Genomic DNA, 20,735 nt, shown 5'->3' with positions numbered 1-20,735 from the left:
AACTCCGAGGTATTTGAAGCTGTCCACTCTCTCCACTGGGCACTCGTTGATGACGGGGGTCTGGTAGTTCCTCTCCTGCTTAGTGCTGAAGTCCACTATCAGCTCCTTTGTCTTACTGACGTTTAGAAGGAGGTTGTTCCTCTGGCACCAGTTCTCTAGATTCCTAATCTCCTTCAGGTAGGCTGTCTCGTTGTTATCAGAGATCAGGCCCACCACGACGGTGTCGTCAGCAAACTTGATGATGGTGGTGGAGCTGGTAGTGGCCACACAGTCATATGTGTACAAAGAGTACAGCAGGGGACTCAGAACACACCCCTGGGGGGCTCCAGTGCTGAGAGTGGTGGAGGCTGAGACATGTCCGCCCATCCTTACTGCCTGTGGTCTGCCAGTTAGGAAGTTGGAGATCCACTGACACATAGATGAGCTGAGTCCCAGATGCTCCAGCTTGGTGGTGAGTGTGGAGGGAATTATGGTGTTAAATGCAGAGCTGTAGTCTATGAAGAGCATTTTAACATAATTCCCCCTTCTAGTGTCCAAGTGAGTGAGTGATGTGTGGAGGAGATGAGAGATGGCATCGTCTGTGGAACGATTTGGACGGTAAGCGAACTGTAGTGGGTCCAGTGTGTCTGGTAGTGAAGAAATGATGAAGTCTCTGACCAGGCGTTCAAAGCACTTCATCACTACTGAGGTGAGGGCTACAGGGCGATAGTCATTGAGAGAAGCAGGGTGGGGTTTCTTCGGGACAGGAACAATGATGGACTCTTTGAAGCATGTGGGGATCACCGACTGAGATAAAGAGATGTTGAATATCTCAGTGAACACAGGAGCTAGCTGGTATGCGCAGTCTCTTAGGATACGACCTGGGATGCCGTCTGGTCCTGCTGCTTTCCTGGTGTTCACTCTTTTGAAGGCTCTCCTTACTTCATGCTCGGAGATGACGAGCACGTTTCCGGTGCTGGCAGTATCTTCCTGTCTGCAGCTGTTACCGCCGCTAACACTAGCATTGTTGGAGACCTTAGCTGCAGCCTCGAAGCGAGCATAGAAAGTGTTCAGCTCGTCTGCCGGAGTCACGGCCGCGTTCGTCATACCGGTTGTTGGTGCTTTATAGTCCGTTATTGTCCTTAGTCCCCGCCACAGGCTCCTAGAGTCACTCTGTTGGAGTTGTGACTCTAGTTTCCTCCCGTAGCGCTGCTTCGCCTCTTTCACCGCCCTCCGCACGTTATATGACGCGGCTTTGTACGGGTCCATGTCCCCCGTTGTGAGTCCCGTGTTGTAGGCAGCGGTGCGGGATCTCAGAGCGTTGCGGATGGTTTTATCCACCCACGGCTTCTGGTTGGGAAACGTTGTGATAGTCTTTGTCTCCACGGTATCATCCGCTAGTTTCCCGATGAATCCCACAACCGCTTCCGTAAACACGTTGACGTCATCGTCGGAGCCGTTTCTGAACATGCCCCAGTCTGCGTCATCGAGTGCGTCCTGTAACGCGGCCACCGATTGATCCGTCCAGCGCGCGACCTTCCTCTGAACCGGAACTTCCTGTTTCAGCCTTTGTTTGTATTTTGGCATGAGGAAGATGGCGGCGTGATCAGATTTGCCAAACAGAGGGCGGGATTGTGCCTTGTAGCCGTCCTTGACCGTAGTGTAGCAGTGGTCCAGTGTCCTTTCACCCCTGGTGGGGCAGGTGATGTGTTGATAAAAGTTCGGCGCTGCGCGTTTGAGGTTGGCGCTATTAAAGTCCCCCGTCACAATAAGCGCAGCGTCCCGGTGTTGTGTCTGGTGCTGTGTGAGTGCCTCATGCAGCTCGCATAAGGCGGTGACCGTGTCCGCTTGTGGTGGAATATAAACGGCACTTACAATGGCCGATGTAAATTCCCGAGGTAGATAAAAAGGACGACACATGATGGGCACGGCCAAAGTGTAGTGGAGGGGGGAAAAAAAAAAAAAAACTGTTTAAACTTCATTTTGGACCAAATTTCCAAATGTTCAGATTTTACTGATGGTTGTATACATGCATTTTTACTGTTAATAACCACTGATATTAAAGGTATTACTCTCTTCCTATCATTTAAGACAGAAGATTCAAAGTAACCACCTAAATAATTGTGGTTAATTGGTTCTTGCCATGTCTTAATTTCTCATTTCCCCGCCATATTAACTTGGGCCCATGAGTTAATAATCTCATCATCTGCTCTATTCCAGGATAAACCCCTTCAGATGCACCATCTCATTTACATGTGGTGCTCAAAACTGACTAATCTGTGGCTATGCAATAACATCTCCCACCAGGGTCGTGAGAAGAACTTGCAAGAAATTAATAAGAGCACAGATATTGGTTTAGCCTGGCTATTAAAACATATTAAAGACAAGCTTTTGCATAATTTATGGAAACTTGTGAATCTATGTGAACACCCCATATGTGATTGTTAAACATCCAACTCAAAAACTTTGGACATAGCTACAGTCAAATGTCCTGCAATTTAAGAAAACACCAGCAAATAGACCATGCAAAACAAACAAACACACAAACAAAAACAAAAAAAATGGGAAAAAAATGATGTAAATAGAAAAAAAATGTTGCAAAAAAATGAAAAAATTATAACTGAAGGAATTTTGAGGGAAACAATAATGTGACAGAATAGCTGTGAAAGTGAAGCTAACCGTAAATAGCTATTAGTAAATGTGTCTACAGTATTACATGAATTATGTGATTAAAGCACGCACATTGGTGTGCATCTTTTCTCCCTCACAACGCTGATGAACTCTCTGCTTCTTTTGTGCAATCTGCTTTGATTTCTGTCACTTCTGCAACTGTCCATCCAGAAACATACATTTCTTTTTTGCTGTTTTTGTTGTTTTTGTGTTGTTTTTTCATGTTTTGCAGTGCAGTTCATGTTCTGCCTATCCTCTCTGATTTGGAGATTTAGTTACAAACAAACTTGGAAAAATGTCTATTTCTGGACCATCTTAAAGCAGGAATGCCTACTGTCTTGGAAGCCAGGTATCACCAACTCACTCAATGAATGTCAAATCTTCTACAAAGCAGTGAAGAAAACTTGTTAAAATAATTGTAGTAAAACATTCAACACCCCAAGCTATCATTCTATTATATTCTCATACCATATCAAACCTATTACAGGCTAATGCATGGGTGTCAAACAGAGCCCACTGGTCAGAACTGGCCAGTCAGGTGCAATGGCTTTGTACAAAAGTGTGAACATTTCAAAGGAGGATGAGGGGTCTTTTTTTTCCTCTTACTGTCTTCTTACTGAAAAACACATTACCGACAGCCTGCCTTACTACTAGGCAGCAGCAACATGGTTAACGGAACCGGCATGGTTCAATTCAATTAAATTTCATGGTTGTGTGTTGGTCCTTTGCAGAGCCTGCGCACAGCTTTGCAGACTGTCATCTAGGCGTTTACCGTCGCTAGCATGTAACAACCAACCAGTCTGTGGACCACTCTTGCTTTTGCTGTTGCTGCTTCCACTGCAGAGAAGACCAGAGTTATAACATAAAAAAGAGCAGAAGTGAAACTGAATGTTTAAAACAATGAAAACTGTCCACTGGGGCCACCGTCCAAGTGTCTCAGGCTGCTTTTTTCATCCCTGATGCTTTTTTTTTTTTTTTTTGCTTTTTTTTTTTTTTTAAATAAATGTCATCTCAGGCTGTTCTGCAAGTGGATCGCTCACTAAATGTGAACTATGAACTACTGATATGTTCTTAACAGTAAAAGGTTATTATTCAGAGGTTTTACTGGTCCAGCCTACGTGATATTTAACTGAGTTGTATACAGACCATAAACATAAATGAGTAACATGTGCCACAAAAAGGTTACAAACCACTCTAATAATAAAATATCCATGAAGACTCTCAGATATCCTGATTTAAATTAACACAGCAGAGTAAAATATCCCTGTTGAACCGTTAGGTAAAGATTCTTTATTAACCTTTGATCCAGCCGAGCACTCTTTCTCTTTTCCAACAGCAAGTGCTGGCATGCTAAAAGCTTATTTTATTATGCGTTTTCAATAAGGTTGCCTAAAACTGCCCTTCGCTATCTTACTGAGAAGAGGAGGATGTTTAGAGTCCACTGCTGTGCCAGCAAAGCATTCGGCAAAAGCCGTGGGGAGACATTTCTCAATTCTACAAATTTATTTGACATGACAGATACTTTGAGGAGGTCCAGTTCACTTTTGAGATAATTTCATTCTGTTTGCGAAAGCATCTGCCGTCTGTCAGACTGAGTCGAAGAAACAAAGACAAACAGAGAGAGAAAGCCAGACAGAGTCAGGACAATCTAAAAACACCACTACTGTGGGTCCATCCGTCACCACTCACTGGTGAAGCAGCCAAAACCTGCCAACTGGAAACACATATTTGTTGCCAGGCAACACCAGTGACATCAGCAACCTCCATCATCAACTCCCTCCACCCTCACCAATGGCACTTGGGTCTTAAAATAGCACTTAGATTATTATCAGGCTTCAAAATGGCAGACATTTGCTCATATGAACATAAGGAGAAGTGAGCTGGGGTTGCCAGCCGCGTCAGATGGCCTAAACTATGATATACATTAGGTGGGTGGGGGTGAGTAAGGGGTGTTCATTCATTTTCCAATATCTGTATATATGTGAAAGCAGCATAAAAACAACCAAAATAAAGGTTAGGTGTTAAAAAAAAAAAAAGAGCAGCGTGGTGCCATGTCTGGTTGAAACAGGATGAGTCAGCGCATGACAGAGGAAGGCTGAAAAATAATTGAGTCCACTGCAAATGATTCAGAAAACTAATCTCATCTGCACTGTAAGTACTCCAGAGAGAAAAGTAATCACAAGGTCAAATTAGTCAAACTCGAGCTCGTTAGCACAATTAGATATTCGCAGCAAAGAAGATTTAAATTTAGTGTTGCATGCAAGTCCGGAGAAAATGTCTGAGATCAAGTCCTGCTTGTAATAGTTTTTAAATCCAGAGGCCGCAGACGTGTCTTAAACATGCTACATCCAGCATTTTTAAAGCATCATCTGCTTCCAAGGAGCCAGACTTTCTTGTAAAGTGGTCTTGAGCAACAATTCTCCACGCTTACTGACGGGCTTTCAAAGCTTTTCACTGGCTGCTTTTTTACTCGTTTTCAGACCAGTCCTTGTACCTGACCATTTCACAGGAAGATTTTTTTGTTAAGCCACTTAACACTGACCCATATAACATTTAAACATCAAAAAGGTCTGCCCAAGGCAAGTGTCTTGCCCAAGGACACATCGACCGAGACTGTCGGAGTCGGGGCTCGAACCGGCAACCTTCCGATTACAAGACGAACGCCCAACTCTTGAGCCACGATCGCACCCAACTAAAGGTATAAACCACTGTTGTGTCTACAAATAACAAACAACTTAGCAAAGAACTCATTTTAAATTGTATCTTTAGACCTTTATTGCTAGCAGCCTATCACAAAAATTGACGTTTTCAATTCTTTAGTTGAAACTATGAAAAAATGTCAAAGATAACACAGTCTGACAAGTATAAAATAGTTTTGTGCCAATAAGGTAATTCCCACAGACATATTGGTTGAAAGACTTGGCATTTCTCAACATGGTGTGTAGTGTGTCCATAAAAAACTGAGATTAGATCAGTAGATTAGGTAAGTGGAGGACAAAGAAGTTGCAGTTTTTCAAGACACTGAGAAATTTAGTTCAGCTTTTGGCACAGCCCTCCACAACAGTCACAGTTTCTAATGTGGCCACCTTGGAAAAAGTATGAACCACTTTATTACCCTGAAAAGTATTACTCTCTCCACACAGAAAGGCCCCAGGTGGCTTTGAACCCAGAACCTTCTTGCTGTGATGTAACAGCACAAACCATGAGATCAGCGTATGTACAAATGATCCTTAGAAAAAGGTCCAAATCTAAGGTTCATTGGATAAAGGTTTAAAGGAGTTTGTGCCGATGACCAAGTTGTCCCCTTACTCCAGAGACTGTCATTTTATGAGTGGAACTCACCTAAACCCCAACTGGTCGCGGCAGATGACCGCCCCGCCCTGAGGCTGGTTGTGAGGGAGGCTTCTTCCTGTTAAAAGGGAGTTTTTCCTTTCCACTGTTGCCAAAGCACTTGCTCATACGATTACTGGGGTTTTCTCGGTTTTCTTTATATTATTGTAGGCTCTATACTTTTCAATAAAAGGCGTCTTGAGGCAACTGTTGTTGTGATTTGCTGCTATATAAATAAAACTGAAAATGAATTGAAACTTTATCATAGTTAATCAACGTTTCTACTCTTAGCTTTGTGTGATGTCAGCAAGGAATGTCCTTAACCCTTTACTGGCCAAGCATCATTTAGGCCGCCTGGACATATTTGGTAATTTTGGCTGTAAAAGGGCCAAAAATCATATTATAAGTGAATTCTTTTGCCCCTTTTTTCAGAATAACCTCAGCTTTCAATATCTGGGAGTCATTTTACATTATTGTATTGTTGTGACAATGGAACAACAGTTAAAAGTGGAAAAAAATAAAAATCAGACTCTGTTTTTTCAGATTTATAACTAAGTGGAAACTGATATTCAACAGGAACAAAATGTAAAACAACATCAACTTTAAATATGAACTATACTAAATATGTACAATAAAGTTTTGGGGCCTTCTCCACGCCCATCAGTTTGCTCTGTGAGTTATCAATTCTTACATGTGATTGGACCCGTCGCAGTTCGTGCTTCCTAATGATGCACCGTAAAGTTTTGTAAAGCTCGTTTTCTCGTCTTTTAGTCACCATTTGAAATGTCTCTCTTGCCCAAATGGTCGAGGAGTTATGATAGTGCGAAGCGCACCTAAGTGGAATTGGCTTTTCTTTTTCCAGAGCAGTAGCTTGCAAACCCACTACCTTTGTGCTACCGTAATGCACCAAATATCCCTGTAAAGCGCAGCTTCTCTTCTTTCAGTAACTGGGTGAATTTTTTCTCTTGCTCAAATGGTCGATGAGTTACAGTAGTTCGAAGCGCACATGGTCAAACGTAGGCGGGGTCGTTTAAACAATCAGAAGAAGAAGGGGGGGGAAAAAAAACGCAAAACTAAAACTGCAGGGCTAAGGCCCAAGGCCCAGTACAAGATTTAAAAAAAATTGAGCCATGACTGACATAAAAATAAAAAAAAAAGAAAATTTTTAGATGTGAATCACACAAAGCCGCTGTAGTAGAGCCCATGCAGCTCATTGGGCTATGCAAAGAGCTAATTTCAGCCAGAGCACAAGTAAGTCGCTTCCATGGTCAAGGATTAGATGAATGGAGAATATTTTGAATGGTTCACAGTTCACTAATGGATTAGAATAATTAAAATGTGGAGCTGGAAATGATAAGCTTCAGGTTATTATGCAGAGAATCTTTGACCTGTAATCTCTCTGTGGTATGTCATGTTACCCCATCACTATGACACATCAATTTTTCCTCCAGGTCCCTCTGTAGAGCTTGCGAGATCTCTGCTTTCAAAACAGACTGATGCTAGCTCTTTTGTGTGACTGATTACCAATCAGCAGTGGCACATCTTTGGCTGAAAGGCAGGGAGAATCCTCCAGAGACAGATGTGAGAACGAACCGAACCCTGAGACGTTTTTAAATCTTTTCAGTGGTGTGCGGCTGCCACTGCTGATGAACCGCTGAACTGTCAAAGATACTGTCAAAGAAGAAATGAATTGGATGATGCATCTTTTAACAGGAGCTGGAAAACACACATTCTGTTTGATAAATAAAGAATGCTACAGTGATCATACAGCAGCTTTACACTGAGGAGCTTCAGAACAAGACAGCCCCCATCCTGGGAAGGGTTTCAAATGTATGTTATCAGAATCAGAATCAGAATACTTTATTGATCCCTGGGGGAAATTATTTTTTGTTACAGTGCTCCATTTTAAACCAACATTAAGACAAGACAGACAATACGCTAACTAAGAATAGTACAATATATACATATATATACATACATACATACATACATAAGTCACTTATAAATAAATATTTGGAAAAGAAACATGTGTAGTTGTAGCAGCAAACAGTGTGTTAAGTGGATGCGTTGTACAGGGAGATGGCCACAGGCAGGAATGATTTCCTGTGTCGTTCAGTGGTGCTTTTCGGTAATCTCAGTCTCTCACTGAACGAGCTCCTGTGACTGACCAACATGTCATGGAGTGGGTGGGAGGTGTTATCCAACATTGTCTTTATCTTGGACAGCATCCGCCTCTCCGACACCACCTTGAGGGAGTCCAGCTCCATCCCCACAACATTGCTGGCCTTACGGATCAGTTTATTAAGTCTGTTGGCATCTGCGACCCTCAGCCTGCTCCCCCAGCATGCAACAGCATAGAGGATCGCACTGGCCACCACAGACTCATAGAAAATCCTCAGCATTTTCTGGCAGATGTTGAAGGACCTCAGTCGCCTCAAAAAATAGAGACGACTCTGGCCCTTCCTGTAAAGTGCTGTGGTGTTTTTAGCCCAGTCCAGTTTATTGTCAATGTGTACTCCAAGGTATTTATAGTCCTCCACAATGTCAACACTGACCCCCTGGATTGAAACAGGGGTCAAGTGTTTCCTGGTCTTCCTGAAGTCCACGTTATCAGCAAAAAGATACCGTGACAAATATTTAATTTCATTTAACATTGATTAAGGCTTCTCAGTTAAAACAGACTAGAATCAAGTGCTCGTTTCTTAGCTTGCAATGACAAAAATATTGAATTTAATTTACTTTAAATCCAGGTTATGTTGCTCATAAGCCTAAATTCATCCATATTATTCTACTAAACTTTGTCTGCTATTCTCTTCTGCTACTCGTCTCATCATTGCTCGGGGTACCAGTTTTCTCCTCATCGATTACAGCTTTCAACTGCTGAATATTACACTCCAGGATTAGAGGCTTGCAGCTGGGAAGATTTATGAGCAACAAGCACTGACGATTGATTTTGTTCAATTCTATCTGTTTTTCTGGTAACTACAAAAAGAGCACCATGCAAGTAGAGGGACAGATGCATCAATATTTATAGATGAAAGCCAACCCCCACCCACCTACCCACCAAAAGCAAAAACTGTCACCCATTTATTTTGAAGTTGAAAGCCAAATAAGCAAACAGATTTTGCTCTTTAGGTTTTTGACTGTAATGAGTTTCTCAAGGAGTCTGTGTCTTATTTCAGTGATTTATATTTTGGAGTAAATGAGCCTTGAAAACTAAACTGCTTTCCAATGACCAAGTTTCTTCTCTTCTGCTGAAGAAGAAGAAGGAGAGTTGTCAAGGTGCTGGCATTGCTAAAAGTTTGTTGATCGATGACCTGTGTTCATTATGACACTCCCAGATATAGGGCTGTTCGATATAACGCTATATATCGATGACGATATAAAAACGTCTATGTTTCATTTTACGCTATCCTTTGTTTCGTGGTGTCGCAAAATAAACTGTTTACGGCAATATTTGTTCATCGTTTTGATGGTCACTGTAGTGGCTATATTCAAGTTCTCTCTTTCTCTTACATTTAATATAACCACACTACAGACAGACAAGGGCTTGTTTTTATGCGTTGTCGTTAGCAACAACGACGGTAAAACCATCGCGTGTCCGCTTGTTCCACATAAACCTTTCACAATAAAGCTCAAGATCCTGTTGAGACTTTTCAAAATAAACTGAATCACGTGAAAGATGCAGAGTGTTTATGGATGAGAAGCAAAAAAGAGCCGTCAGGTGCTAAAAACTAAACCTTAGACTCAAACGTTAGAACAGGCTTTTCCCCGCAGCACGCCGTGTAATAAATACAAAGAAAACGGCGGCCTTTACAACTTATGTCTAAAAATGTATAGTTTCATGCATCAGTTAAAACACTGGACTCCAGGTACGCGACGCGCAGCTGGAAACACTTCACGCAAGTCAAGCTGCCCGAGATTCACAGAATTTACAGAAAATGTTACATTTTTGTGATTTATATCGTTATCGGACGAGAGATGTCTTAATATCGGGATATGAGATTTTGGTCATATCGCACAGCCCTACCCAGATAGTTCACTCACAAACTCATGCTGGAGGACACCATACAAACTTTTTTTTTTTTTTTTAAACATCATTTGCTTCTTACTTACACTTGAGAGTTCTGTGCCAACAGAAGTAAACAGTAAGACAGATAAAATAAACCTGTTCACAAATCCATATCCATTATTACAGAATCAAACAGCTACAATGTAATCAAGGCTCATTTGAGCAAGAAAATTAAAAGGGGCCAAGTATGCTTTTTCTAATTTTCTGTCATATGACCACTGTCATGTGAAACCCTTACCAGTTTCTCATAAATTATGAGAGCAAGTAGAAACCAGGAGCTGCTGATCAAAAACGCAAGATTGACTGATCATCAGCAAATGTGACCAACTCCATAAGCAGACCTGTTGGAAGTTTGTTCGATTGGAGCATTCAGGTCTGTGTTAACACAATTCAAAATTAGAAAAAGACTTAAAAAATGTCTTTGTGTGTGATTTTTGGAACAAGGTCCTTTGGGCAGACAAGGCAAAAGTCGAGATGTCTGGCCTTAGTGCACAGCACCACAGTCGGAGGAAACCAAACACAGCATATCAGCATAGGCACATCATAGCAACACTCAAGTGCTATGCTGGAGGCATGATGATTTGGGATTGTTTTACAGCCACAGCACTTGGGCACCTTGAGTCATTGAGTCAACTATGAACTCCTCTGCATAAGACTGAATCTAATGTGAGGCCATCTGTCCCACAGCTAAAGCTTGGTAGAAACTGGGTCATGCAGCAAGACAATGTTCCCAGATGAGCAAATCTGTAACAGAATGTCTGAAAAAGAAAAAAAAAAGGTGTTGCAATAGCCCAGTGAAAGTCCAGACCTGAACCTGACTGAAATGCTGTGGCAGGACCTTAAGAGAGATGTGCATAAATGATTACACGCCAAACTCAATGAACTAAACCAACATTAGGCCAAAGAACGATGCGGATAAAGTCATACAGAAAATTACTGTTCAGTCCTGTGAGAAATGTTTTACATGACTGTACACACTTTTGGATTATTTCAAGTTGAACAAAAAGTTCAGGCTTCAGATTGGACTCTGACAGTTTTCTCTTATCTTTCCAGTGCCATCTCTTTGGTCATCTCAGACACACATCTCTGGATGCAAGCACATTAGTTCAAACCCACTTCTGTTCAAACCTTTTGTTTGCATGAGCCAGACTATCATAAGAAAGGAAGAGGTGCCAGTACAGCTCATTTCTGGTTGGAGACCAACTCGGGGGCACAAACATACATGTACAGTGGAACCTCGACTTACGAATACCCCGTTTCACGAAAAATTCAAGTTACAAAAGGCACTGAACGTCAATATTTCTGCCCGTGTTACAGCAAAATGCCCGAGTAACGAAATCCGCTGGCTCTGATTGGCTGAGCCTACAATGCCCAGAATGCCTTCTGAATCATGTGACAACCCCTTGGCTTCCGTACTTGCCCTTCGCTCTTCCACTTGAATGACGTATTGTTGTTCTAGTTAGCAATTAGCCTATAGCCTATCGTTCAGCATCGCCTCACTCAAAACGCGCAATGGGTGCTTCGACTTACGAAAATTTTCAACTTACGAAAAACCTTTGGGAACGAATTAATTTCGTAAGTCAGGGTTCCACTGTATATTATATTATATTAAATTATATTATATGTATATAGATTACATTATATATGTTGTATCAGGCTATGCAATACCCAAGTGTGTTAATATAATTGTTGGTTTTAATTTCTTCAGAGCAACTGCTGCTCAAATAAAAACTGAAAAGGTGTTCAGCTCAGACAGATAAAAAAAAATAAATAAATCAACTGCAGCCTCAAGACAAAATGACAAACTATGATGATTTAATGCATATGTATGTGATGGCAGTGTCTCTTTAACCCACACGCTTCTAGTCAAACAGTCCCTGGCACACAAAGAGAAAGAGGGTGAGACAGGGAGTGACCCACTCTACCGTGAAAAAGTGGAGAACACATTTGGATTGCAGTGCTGGCCACCAGCTGCCAGTTATTGAGTTTAGCAGGGGGTGAAGAATCCAATGGGATTTACACATCTAGACAGAAATCAAGAGGGCGCCAGAGGTTTTTCTCCAAACCCAATAAATCACCTGGCTCGGATAGCCACGGAGCGTGACAGGATTTTGTTTTGGTGCGTGCATGTGTGTGTGAGGGAGAGAAAAGGAAGTGGGATTTAAACTTGACTGATACAAACACCCTTTATGTTCAAGTGGAATGCAATGCTGTCTCTCAAGCACTAAGGCTACAGAGAGGAAGATGGAAATCAACAGCTCTGCACAACACATATTTGATAGTGGGTGTTTGTTTTGGTTCAACACTCTGCACTGCCAGTCAGAGATGGACCTATAGGTGGAAAGCAATAGGTTCTAATATACAAATAAAAGGGAAAGCAGCTACATAAGATGACAGCAGAATGCTCGTGAGCATCATGCTTGTGTTTGGCAGTGGATTACTGCTACTTCTTCGTTACCCTTCAACTCCCACACTGGCGATATGAACAATAAATGCTCATGCAAAGCTTTATGCAACAAAAATGTGAGTCTATGAGTGTTTAAACTAAGAACAGAAATACCACAGAGAAGGGATCCAGTACCGATGCAGCTCTTGTGCTAATCAATAACCGACAATATATGAAACTGTTGCCCAGTAGTGGGATCGGAAGGTCACCACCCAAGAGAGTACCCATCATTAAACCCAGTCTAGACTGAATGCAGGCTGCCTCCCCAAATCAAGCACGCTATCTGTACTGAGACAAAAAATACAGGCATATTTGAATGCTCCTCTGCCTAACAAAAGCAAAGGTGCCCCTAAAGGTTATCTTAAATTGCAGACAATCAATCACGGTGGTAAACAAAATTTACAGGGTGAGGTTTGGCAAGCAATGCACTGTTTGTATATAGAATGTTTTAAATAATGTAAATATATCTTTATGTGATGCACAAAGCTTCACTACATTATTAAACAGACATACTGTGGATTCCCAGCCAAGGCTTTCATTACTTAAATCCTAAAGTTGCTTTTGCCTTTAGGCAAGATGTTGTTCTACTCTTTATTCACCAGTTACCCATAGCCAGCACAGGCTGAATTACCTGGAAAGTTTGTTGTGAGGAGAGGTGTGTAAAGGCTCAAAATTCTTCTGGCAAGACACGACTGGTTTTTGGAAAGGAACAGCTATTCTGGGGGTGTTCAAAAGGTTTTGAAATGTGGGCATACCAAAATTCAACAATATGGACTCAAACTACAATTTGTGGAATCTATTCTGATCTTGGGCACAGTGGCAGCAGTTTGAGCAGACGTACTCAGACCTCCCAGTCAAAAGACACTGACTAACTGCACTTCTCATTCCATCACTATGGGTTAGCCCATGAACCCTTATGATCTTTTGGTCTCTTCATCATAATAGACCACTACTGAATCCATATCATTGTAATTATGGAAACAAAAAACAACAGCAAAAGGCCTGATATCTTAAACGTTTAATGTACCCCCCATTAGGAAACCCCAAGAACAAATGTGCCTTTTCCAAGTCCCAAAAACATGCTGAGTAGTTGGAGAAACTCCCATGACCTCAGTTTAATAGCTCACAATTCTATGACACAAAATGTAAAGCTCTTTACATTTCAATTCATGCTGGACAACACAATCAACCAAGCAGGCTAATCTGTTCTTAGATTGGAGTGCCCTGCATGTACCAACGCTGAAGGTCAATGGTTTCCCCACAGTTCAGCCACAGTATTGATTCCATATTTAACACAGGGATGTCATCTTCTCCAACATCGATCCCCCATCCGTGCTGACAAGATATTAAAAAACAAAGCGGCATAATAATAATTGTGTTCTGTCACTGTGGCTGACGATATTTATCATAGTTCATTAGTTCAAGAGAACTAAAGAAATGAAACTATGGGTGTGATGGAGGACATGACATTAGCATGCTGCGTGGATTCAAGCCTCCCACTCAAAAAGCTAATAAGGTCTTTCTCATTGAAGACTCAATACAAAAGAAACAGTGCAGTGAGAGCTAGAACTCAAGAGTTCAATTACATATCTTACTCCCCTGAATAACAACAGTCATGGTGTGCCACAGGTTAACTGGAAGATGAAGAAAGGAAGCCTGTGCTCTCTTTCAAAAACCACAAACTCCACCCAGGAAGTTAAAGGACATATGACGCTTTTAAAAAATGATGATCAGAATTCACCTTTCTGGGGAGACCATTAATCCAAAGTACAAAGCGGCAAAGTAACTGACTATGAAAATGGAAATTTTCAGATAGACCCAGGTGAAAAGCCCTTTGCACCAGGGCTGACTAACCACAAATTCCTACATTCATGTTTAAATGAAAAATCAATACGATCAGTTAAATCTTGTTTTATGTATATGTATTATTATAAAGTGTGCACCAACAAACAGAAAGACTCAGCATTAAGCTGTCTAACTCAAAGCATGCTTCAGCTAAAAAGCAATTTGAATTTACACCCCTGAACAGATGGACACCGTCCCCCTGATTCTTTTCCTTCCTCTTTATCTCTTCATTAAATGCATAGATCAGTCCTCACATCTCAGGATCCCAGATGGGTATGGTGACCACAACACATCCCAACAAGTTAAATGTGAGACAAACAGTATTTGTAGAACAAAGTAGGATGTATTAACAAGGCTTGGAGGTAGTCAAATATACTATATTTGAGTTTAGCTTTTCTAACTTTCTCCCTCAGCAAGTAAAATAAGAAAATAAGCTGACATTTGTTCTTATAGTCCCATTTTCTCTTATAAATTCACTGTTATTTCAGCTGCTGTTATGCCTGGTAACAGTGTAACAGTTTCAGCGAAAAAGTAGCTCAGAAAAGTAAGCCTATTTGAACAATTTTTAGCCAAGTTTGACATGCATATACTGTGTCACTTCACACAATATTTTCTCATGCGTGAATAACCAATCATATTCAACAAAATCTGTAACTTTAACTTGCGATTTGTGGCTTTCACAGGACATAGCACCGAATAGGCTAACCACTGTTTGACTAGAATAAATAGACTTCCCTTCAAATGCAATGGTAAAAAACGGACTTTAAGAAAAGTACATGCCCTCCAGGGCCAGTCAAAATGTGGAACGTTGTCTTAAGATGTGGGACGGGAGGGGGGGGATATAACTGCTGTGCAGTCTCATTTAAAGAGGGATATCTGGGCACCCTACATATCATTGCAAAGTAAAATAAGTTATAAGGACACACCAGCCAAGCTTCTTGTGTCAGTGCTGCTTGGCAATGTGACCACTTGAGAAAAGAAAATCTATAGTCCCATCAGAATGACAACTATTATAGCAAGTAATGAACTCAGCCTTGGTAAATACATATGATAAAATGGGCACAACTGTCATATGTTATCTGATTCACTTTGAATATGTTAAAAATACAATAATAAATGCAACAATGACATTTTTTGACTTCTCTCTTAACCCTCCAAGCCATTTATCTGACTATCATGTCTATAAATCCCTTTGCTGTGTATGATGCCATATCACTAGAGTGATGATGGGTTCCCAGAAAAGCTTGAATTTCAAGCTTAAAGTGCTACAGTTCCCCCATCAGAGAGGGTCTAATCCCCCAAACTGTGATACTAACCGTACAAAGGATTAATCACAGAGGAAAGTGTGATAAAAATGTGCTAAATTATGTCAGCAGGCATTTTGGGGAATAGTGATTTTCTGGAGTAGCCCTTTGCTCGAGGTCAAGTTAATGTCAAGGTGCTAATAAAATATAGGAAAGCTCACATTTATAGTCATCTCAAGCAGATAAGGTTAAAGAATGGCTGATTCTTAAAGATCAAGTTAAATTACATCATCTCATGGAGTTCATGCTAATAAAGAACTTCAAGTCTTTGAAATCCTTTCCATATCAAAAGGACTTTGTCCCTAAATTTTAAGAAAAAAGTGCTTCTTAACTTTATATAATGGCATAATTAAAACTGCAGTTCACTCAGAGCATATGGTAAAAGATAAATGTTTTAACAATTTTGACATCAACCACAAAAGAAGAAAAAAACAAAAAAAACAGGTGTATTAAGTCTATGAAGTTAACTTTTGTATGCCAGCCTGGCCGTCCTGTGATGATACAGGCCCAAGAAATAAAAGGGTTGCTGCACAGCTCAGTGAGGGATGTTTAAGAATGAGCCAGCTATTTCAGTTTTCCGGCTTCTGTTCAACATGAAACCTTGGCCTAAAGGGAATGCATGGAACAAGATTATTTAGCAAGAAGCTTCCCCAGTTCAGTTTATATCCAGTCTGTCACGAAGATAAAAATATCCTTCCCCAATTCAAATCTCTTGCTTTCTTTTGCTTCCGTCTTTAGAAAGTAAAATTCTTCCTACCAGTTTGCCACCAGTGATCCAGAACAGGAACTCCAAAGTTCCTTTTTGCCCATTGCAGGGTCTCCACATCACATCGCTCTCCTGCCACGAATAATGACCTCAACCTGCGGGGACACAGAACACATCTGTCAATCACCTTAAGGAAGCAAGGCATATTCACTCCCTCAGAGGAACAGTCGGAATAAATCAAAATCGATGTTCAATGCCCAAACCATAGACGTCTCAAGACTTTAAAGTTGGACTACTACATGTACAGCAGTGGTGAGTGCGTTAGACATTTACACAGACTCATCATGGGCCTGAACGCTATGGTAATTTGGGCTTTTAACGATTTCTTCAGTGTTCTTTTTCCATGGTGGAATAATTGTAATTTTTTTTAAAAAGTCCAAGTCCTAACTTGACAAAGCTGAGGCCTATTAATTTCTCATTAGTGATCATGACTGCCTACTGGTTTCTCTTTTCCAGCCTACACACAAATTCTAGCTCCCAGTTATGGAGTACGCTTCACTGATTTGGTCATTTATGTGCATTTCAATGTGTTATTAAAATTGTATGTAATTTACTCCTTTATTGCCAACGGTGCTGCAAGGGTAAAACACTGGGTTAAATCAACCGTGAGAACCCAAATTAGAAACTATTAGTGACTATCTCTCTCAGTACTCCAGAATTTGACTTCACTTTTCATAAAGGCAAGATAGGCAACCTGCTTTTGGAATGAGTGGGCAAAAAAAATCCATTATAAACTTTCAGCCTAGTGTAAATCAAAGGTTCGGAGAAAGACTCTTGTACCTCATCTGAAGCAGTTTTACAGGCTTCAGCACAGCCAAGCTCTTTGGCAAATCACACATCTTTTCAGACTAGATTCGATGAGCTGCATGTAAGGATATAGTGTAAAGGAGGTAAACACAAACAATGGATTAAGCAAAGGTCCTCTGAAGCGGTTTGACTGGCACAAAAAGTCAAAAGTCAGAAATGACTGGCTTTTAGAAAATTAAAATCCCTCATCTAGTGACAAAAATGAGAAAGGAGAGGAAAAGCTGCAGAAAGAGAGCGTACAACTTTCAAGGTATGTTCGTTTGTTTTTTTGCCTTTTATTTCGTTTAGAGCAGCTTTAAATTAAGTACGAGGCTTTTGATCCACAGCCGTTTGGTCTTCAAGAAAAGACCAAATGACGAAGTATAAATAGCAAACACCAACCCTAACTCCTAGAGTAGATATCCAAAATCAGTTGTTCAAAATACAGCATTATCAGCTTACACTGGGTATTGGTGCAGGTCATCCTCCTCTATCTGAAAGAGTCCATTATAGCTAATGTCCTCCTCGTAACAGTTAACGCAATGCTTTTGTTAAACTCCCTGAATAAAAGCTGTAACTCTAAACTTCAGTCAAACCTCATTGTGTGAGGCAAAATTACATCCATCCCAAAAACGTATTTACCTAATTGTAAATCAGAAAATCAGAGCAAGCTTAATTGGTCTCATTTAAGCGAATAGTTCGTGACACTTTTGCTGACAAAACCCATTCTTTTTCAACAGTTTTCCTTCTTTTCAGGACAGTGGAGGTGAAAGCTTGTTTATCTTCAGCATCTTCTCAAATCCCAGAGTTATTAGCCTCATGCTTTAAATGTCAAAGCCATCAACAGTGAATTCCACTTTTTCCTTCCCCTGAAACTCTGAAGCCTACCTACAGTCCTTCTGAGTTGCTCTTTTCCCCACCAAACCACATGCCCTCAATATGACCTTACAGACAGCAGCGATGAGCCCCTTAATCATGAAGTACCTAAAAAAAAACAACAACAAACTCCTTCAAATCCAACCTGCCCTTAGACCCTTCTTGTTCATCTTCAGAATTCTGCTACTTTTTTTGGATAACTGATACTCCCCGAGTTCATGCCCTGCTAGTGAACCCAAACACTACAGTTTCTATCTTCAGTCTCTCTTATTTCTCCCCTGTTATCCACTCCTCCTGATGGCTGCTCATATTTATTTTCAAAGCGTTGTTAACTGGTCGCTAAAAGCTTTTAAGAACAACCCACCAACCCTAGGCTACATTTTAGGCACAGCAGTCATTGAAGAGGTAGTGTAGTGATCACTACTCTACCTCTTCAATGACTGCTGACTTTTTGTATTTATTACCACCTGTAATAGAGCTTCTTTTTGACTAACACTTATTTTCTCTGTATTATTGTGCGGTCTTTAACTTATAATATAAAGTGTGTCGATGTCGTTTTGATTTGGAGCTACATAAATAAAACTGAACTGAACTCTGGCATTGATGTAAACTTTTACACTGATATGTATTAAATCAGATCACGTCATGTTGTCAGGAGCACTACACTAACTTTGACTGCTTATGTGTGTGCCAAAAGAGCACTTTAAAGCAGCTATAACTGTAAGTGAAAACGTTAGGGCGATACGAAAACATTAGGGCGATCACATCTATCTATGATGTGATTAACCTTGAAAGAATTACCCATCTATGGACCCTTACAGTTTTCCTCAATTTCTTTTCTCTTAGTAGCATTTGCAGCTACAACAGGAAGCTGATTTTTAGGGGGGAAAAACTCCTAAAAAAAAAACCCAACCAGACAGCCGCTTTCCCAGCACAATGCAGCATACAGACAGAGTTAGCAGCAAGCTGGCGAACCTAGTTGAAGCCTTTAGCAGCTAAAGAGCCAGATATTTCCCTCAGGAGTTAGTGGAGTCAATGGAGACAGGTTTGCCAGGTGGCCAGAAACACTTCAAAGAAATGATAATGTTGCTCCATAACACAAGGATGAGAATACTGCTACCAATGCAGCAATAAACAAAATAAATAAACAATCAAAAATGCAGATCTCAAGTTCATTGAGTCATAATATCATGCTGAGGATGAATAGCTTAAAATAGAGCTTAAACAAATAGAAAATATCAAATATGTCAAGGATCAAGCCACGGGACTTAACAATCATCAAACCATCCTTCAGCAGTCAGATTTTTTGTGCACAGGACTTGAGCTAAATTACATGAAATAAGTGAATAATTAGACTGTCCCTGTAGGGGCCTTATGTTCTAGCTGAAAGCAAGTCTATTCCCACCACCACATGTCTCGCTATTCAATTCAAAGGTGGTATTCAAGTTTTCTTTGAGGAGTTAACAGATTAAAGCAGACGATGTGACCTCGGAGACTGTGGTGGGAGGGTGATGATTTAGCTGTTGCCAAAGCAGCAAAGAAACCGTTTTAGACCTCAGTTTGAGTTAATCTAACCATCTGCGTTATGTTTTCAGTAAAATTGTACCAGTTGTGAAATTCTGGACAACCACTGGTGTTTAAAACAACACTGAAAAAAAAAAAAAAAAAAACACATTTCCAGTTTATTTTGTGTTTCTGCATTTTGCGACTATCATTTCCTCTCCCACTGAGCGATTACAAATATAAAATCTTGACACGACACCATCACACAGTTGCTGCAGATTTCTGTACATGCATGATCCAAATCTGCTGTTTCGCCGCATCCCAAATGTGCTCTATTGGAGTGAGATAAGGTCACTGCGGAGGTCGTTTGAGTACGGTGAAATCATTGTCTGGTTCAAAATACTGTTTGAGATGCGCTGAATTTTGGGATATGGTGTAAGCTGTGATCATAAAGGGATAGACATAGTCAGCATGGTTGTGGTGTTTAAACTATGCTTAATGGGTACTAAGGGCTCAGAGTGCCAAGAATATATCCCACCTGAACTGTTCATACAAGGAAGGAAGGACGGATAGATGGAAGGATGAATGGATGGAAGGATGGATAGAAGGATGGTTGGATGGATCCATGCTTTCATGATGCCAAAACTGTGTCCCTGGTGTACTCTTCCACTTCTAGCCCATTTGCTTTAAGGTTTATCTTCTCCATACCTTAGCTGTGTCGAGTTGACTACCTAACACTTCAAAGAAGCCTGGCCCTTCTCCTCTGGCATCAAAAAGGCGTTTTCACCCAGAGAACTCTTGCTCACTGGATATTTTCTCTTTTCCAGACCAGTCTCAGTAAACCCTAGACATATTTGTGAGGGGAAATCCCAGTAGGTCAGTGGTTTCTAAAATACTTTTTCACCCATCTGGCACTAATAACCATGACATGTTCAAAGTCACTTATATCGCCTTTGTTTCCCATTTTGACGTCTGGTTTGATCTTCAGCAGGTCGCCTTGATCATGCGTACATTCCTAAACCCAATGAATTGCTCCCATGTTAATGGCTAATTAGTTATTTGCATGAACGACAATTTGAATAGGTGTACCTACTGAAATATCCAATCCATGTATGTTTCTATGTTAGGATAGTGATTGGCTCTTCAGTGGTAGGAGTG

General features: G+C 40.8%; 1 protein-coding gene across 1 annotated transcript in view; it reads right to left on the bottom strand.

Annotated features, from left to right (window-relative positions):
* acss3 (acyl-CoA synthetase short chain family member 3) overlaps positions 1 to 20,735 on the bottom strand; it is a 66,022-nt gene that overhangs the window by 28,637 nt on the left and 16,650 nt on the right. Inside the window, exon 9 of the mRNA XM_085252619.1 lies at positions 16,404 to 16,507. Coding sequence (XP_085108745.1) covers positions 16,404 to 16,507 — 104 coding nt within the window. The remainder of the gene's footprint in view (positions 1 to 16,403; positions 16,508 to 20,735) is intronic.

Source organism: Mchenga conophoros, linkage group LG17, assembly GCF_057382185.1.
Source record: "Mchenga conophoros isolate Kocher_MC1m ecotype Shallow Benthic linkage group LG17, M_conophoros_male_GT1.1, whole genome shotgun sequence".
Taxonomy (NCBI): domain Eukaryota; kingdom Metazoa; phylum Chordata; class Actinopteri; order Cichliformes; family Cichlidae; genus Mchenga; species Mchenga conophoros.
This window is presented reverse-complemented; position numbering and strand designations above follow the sequence as displayed.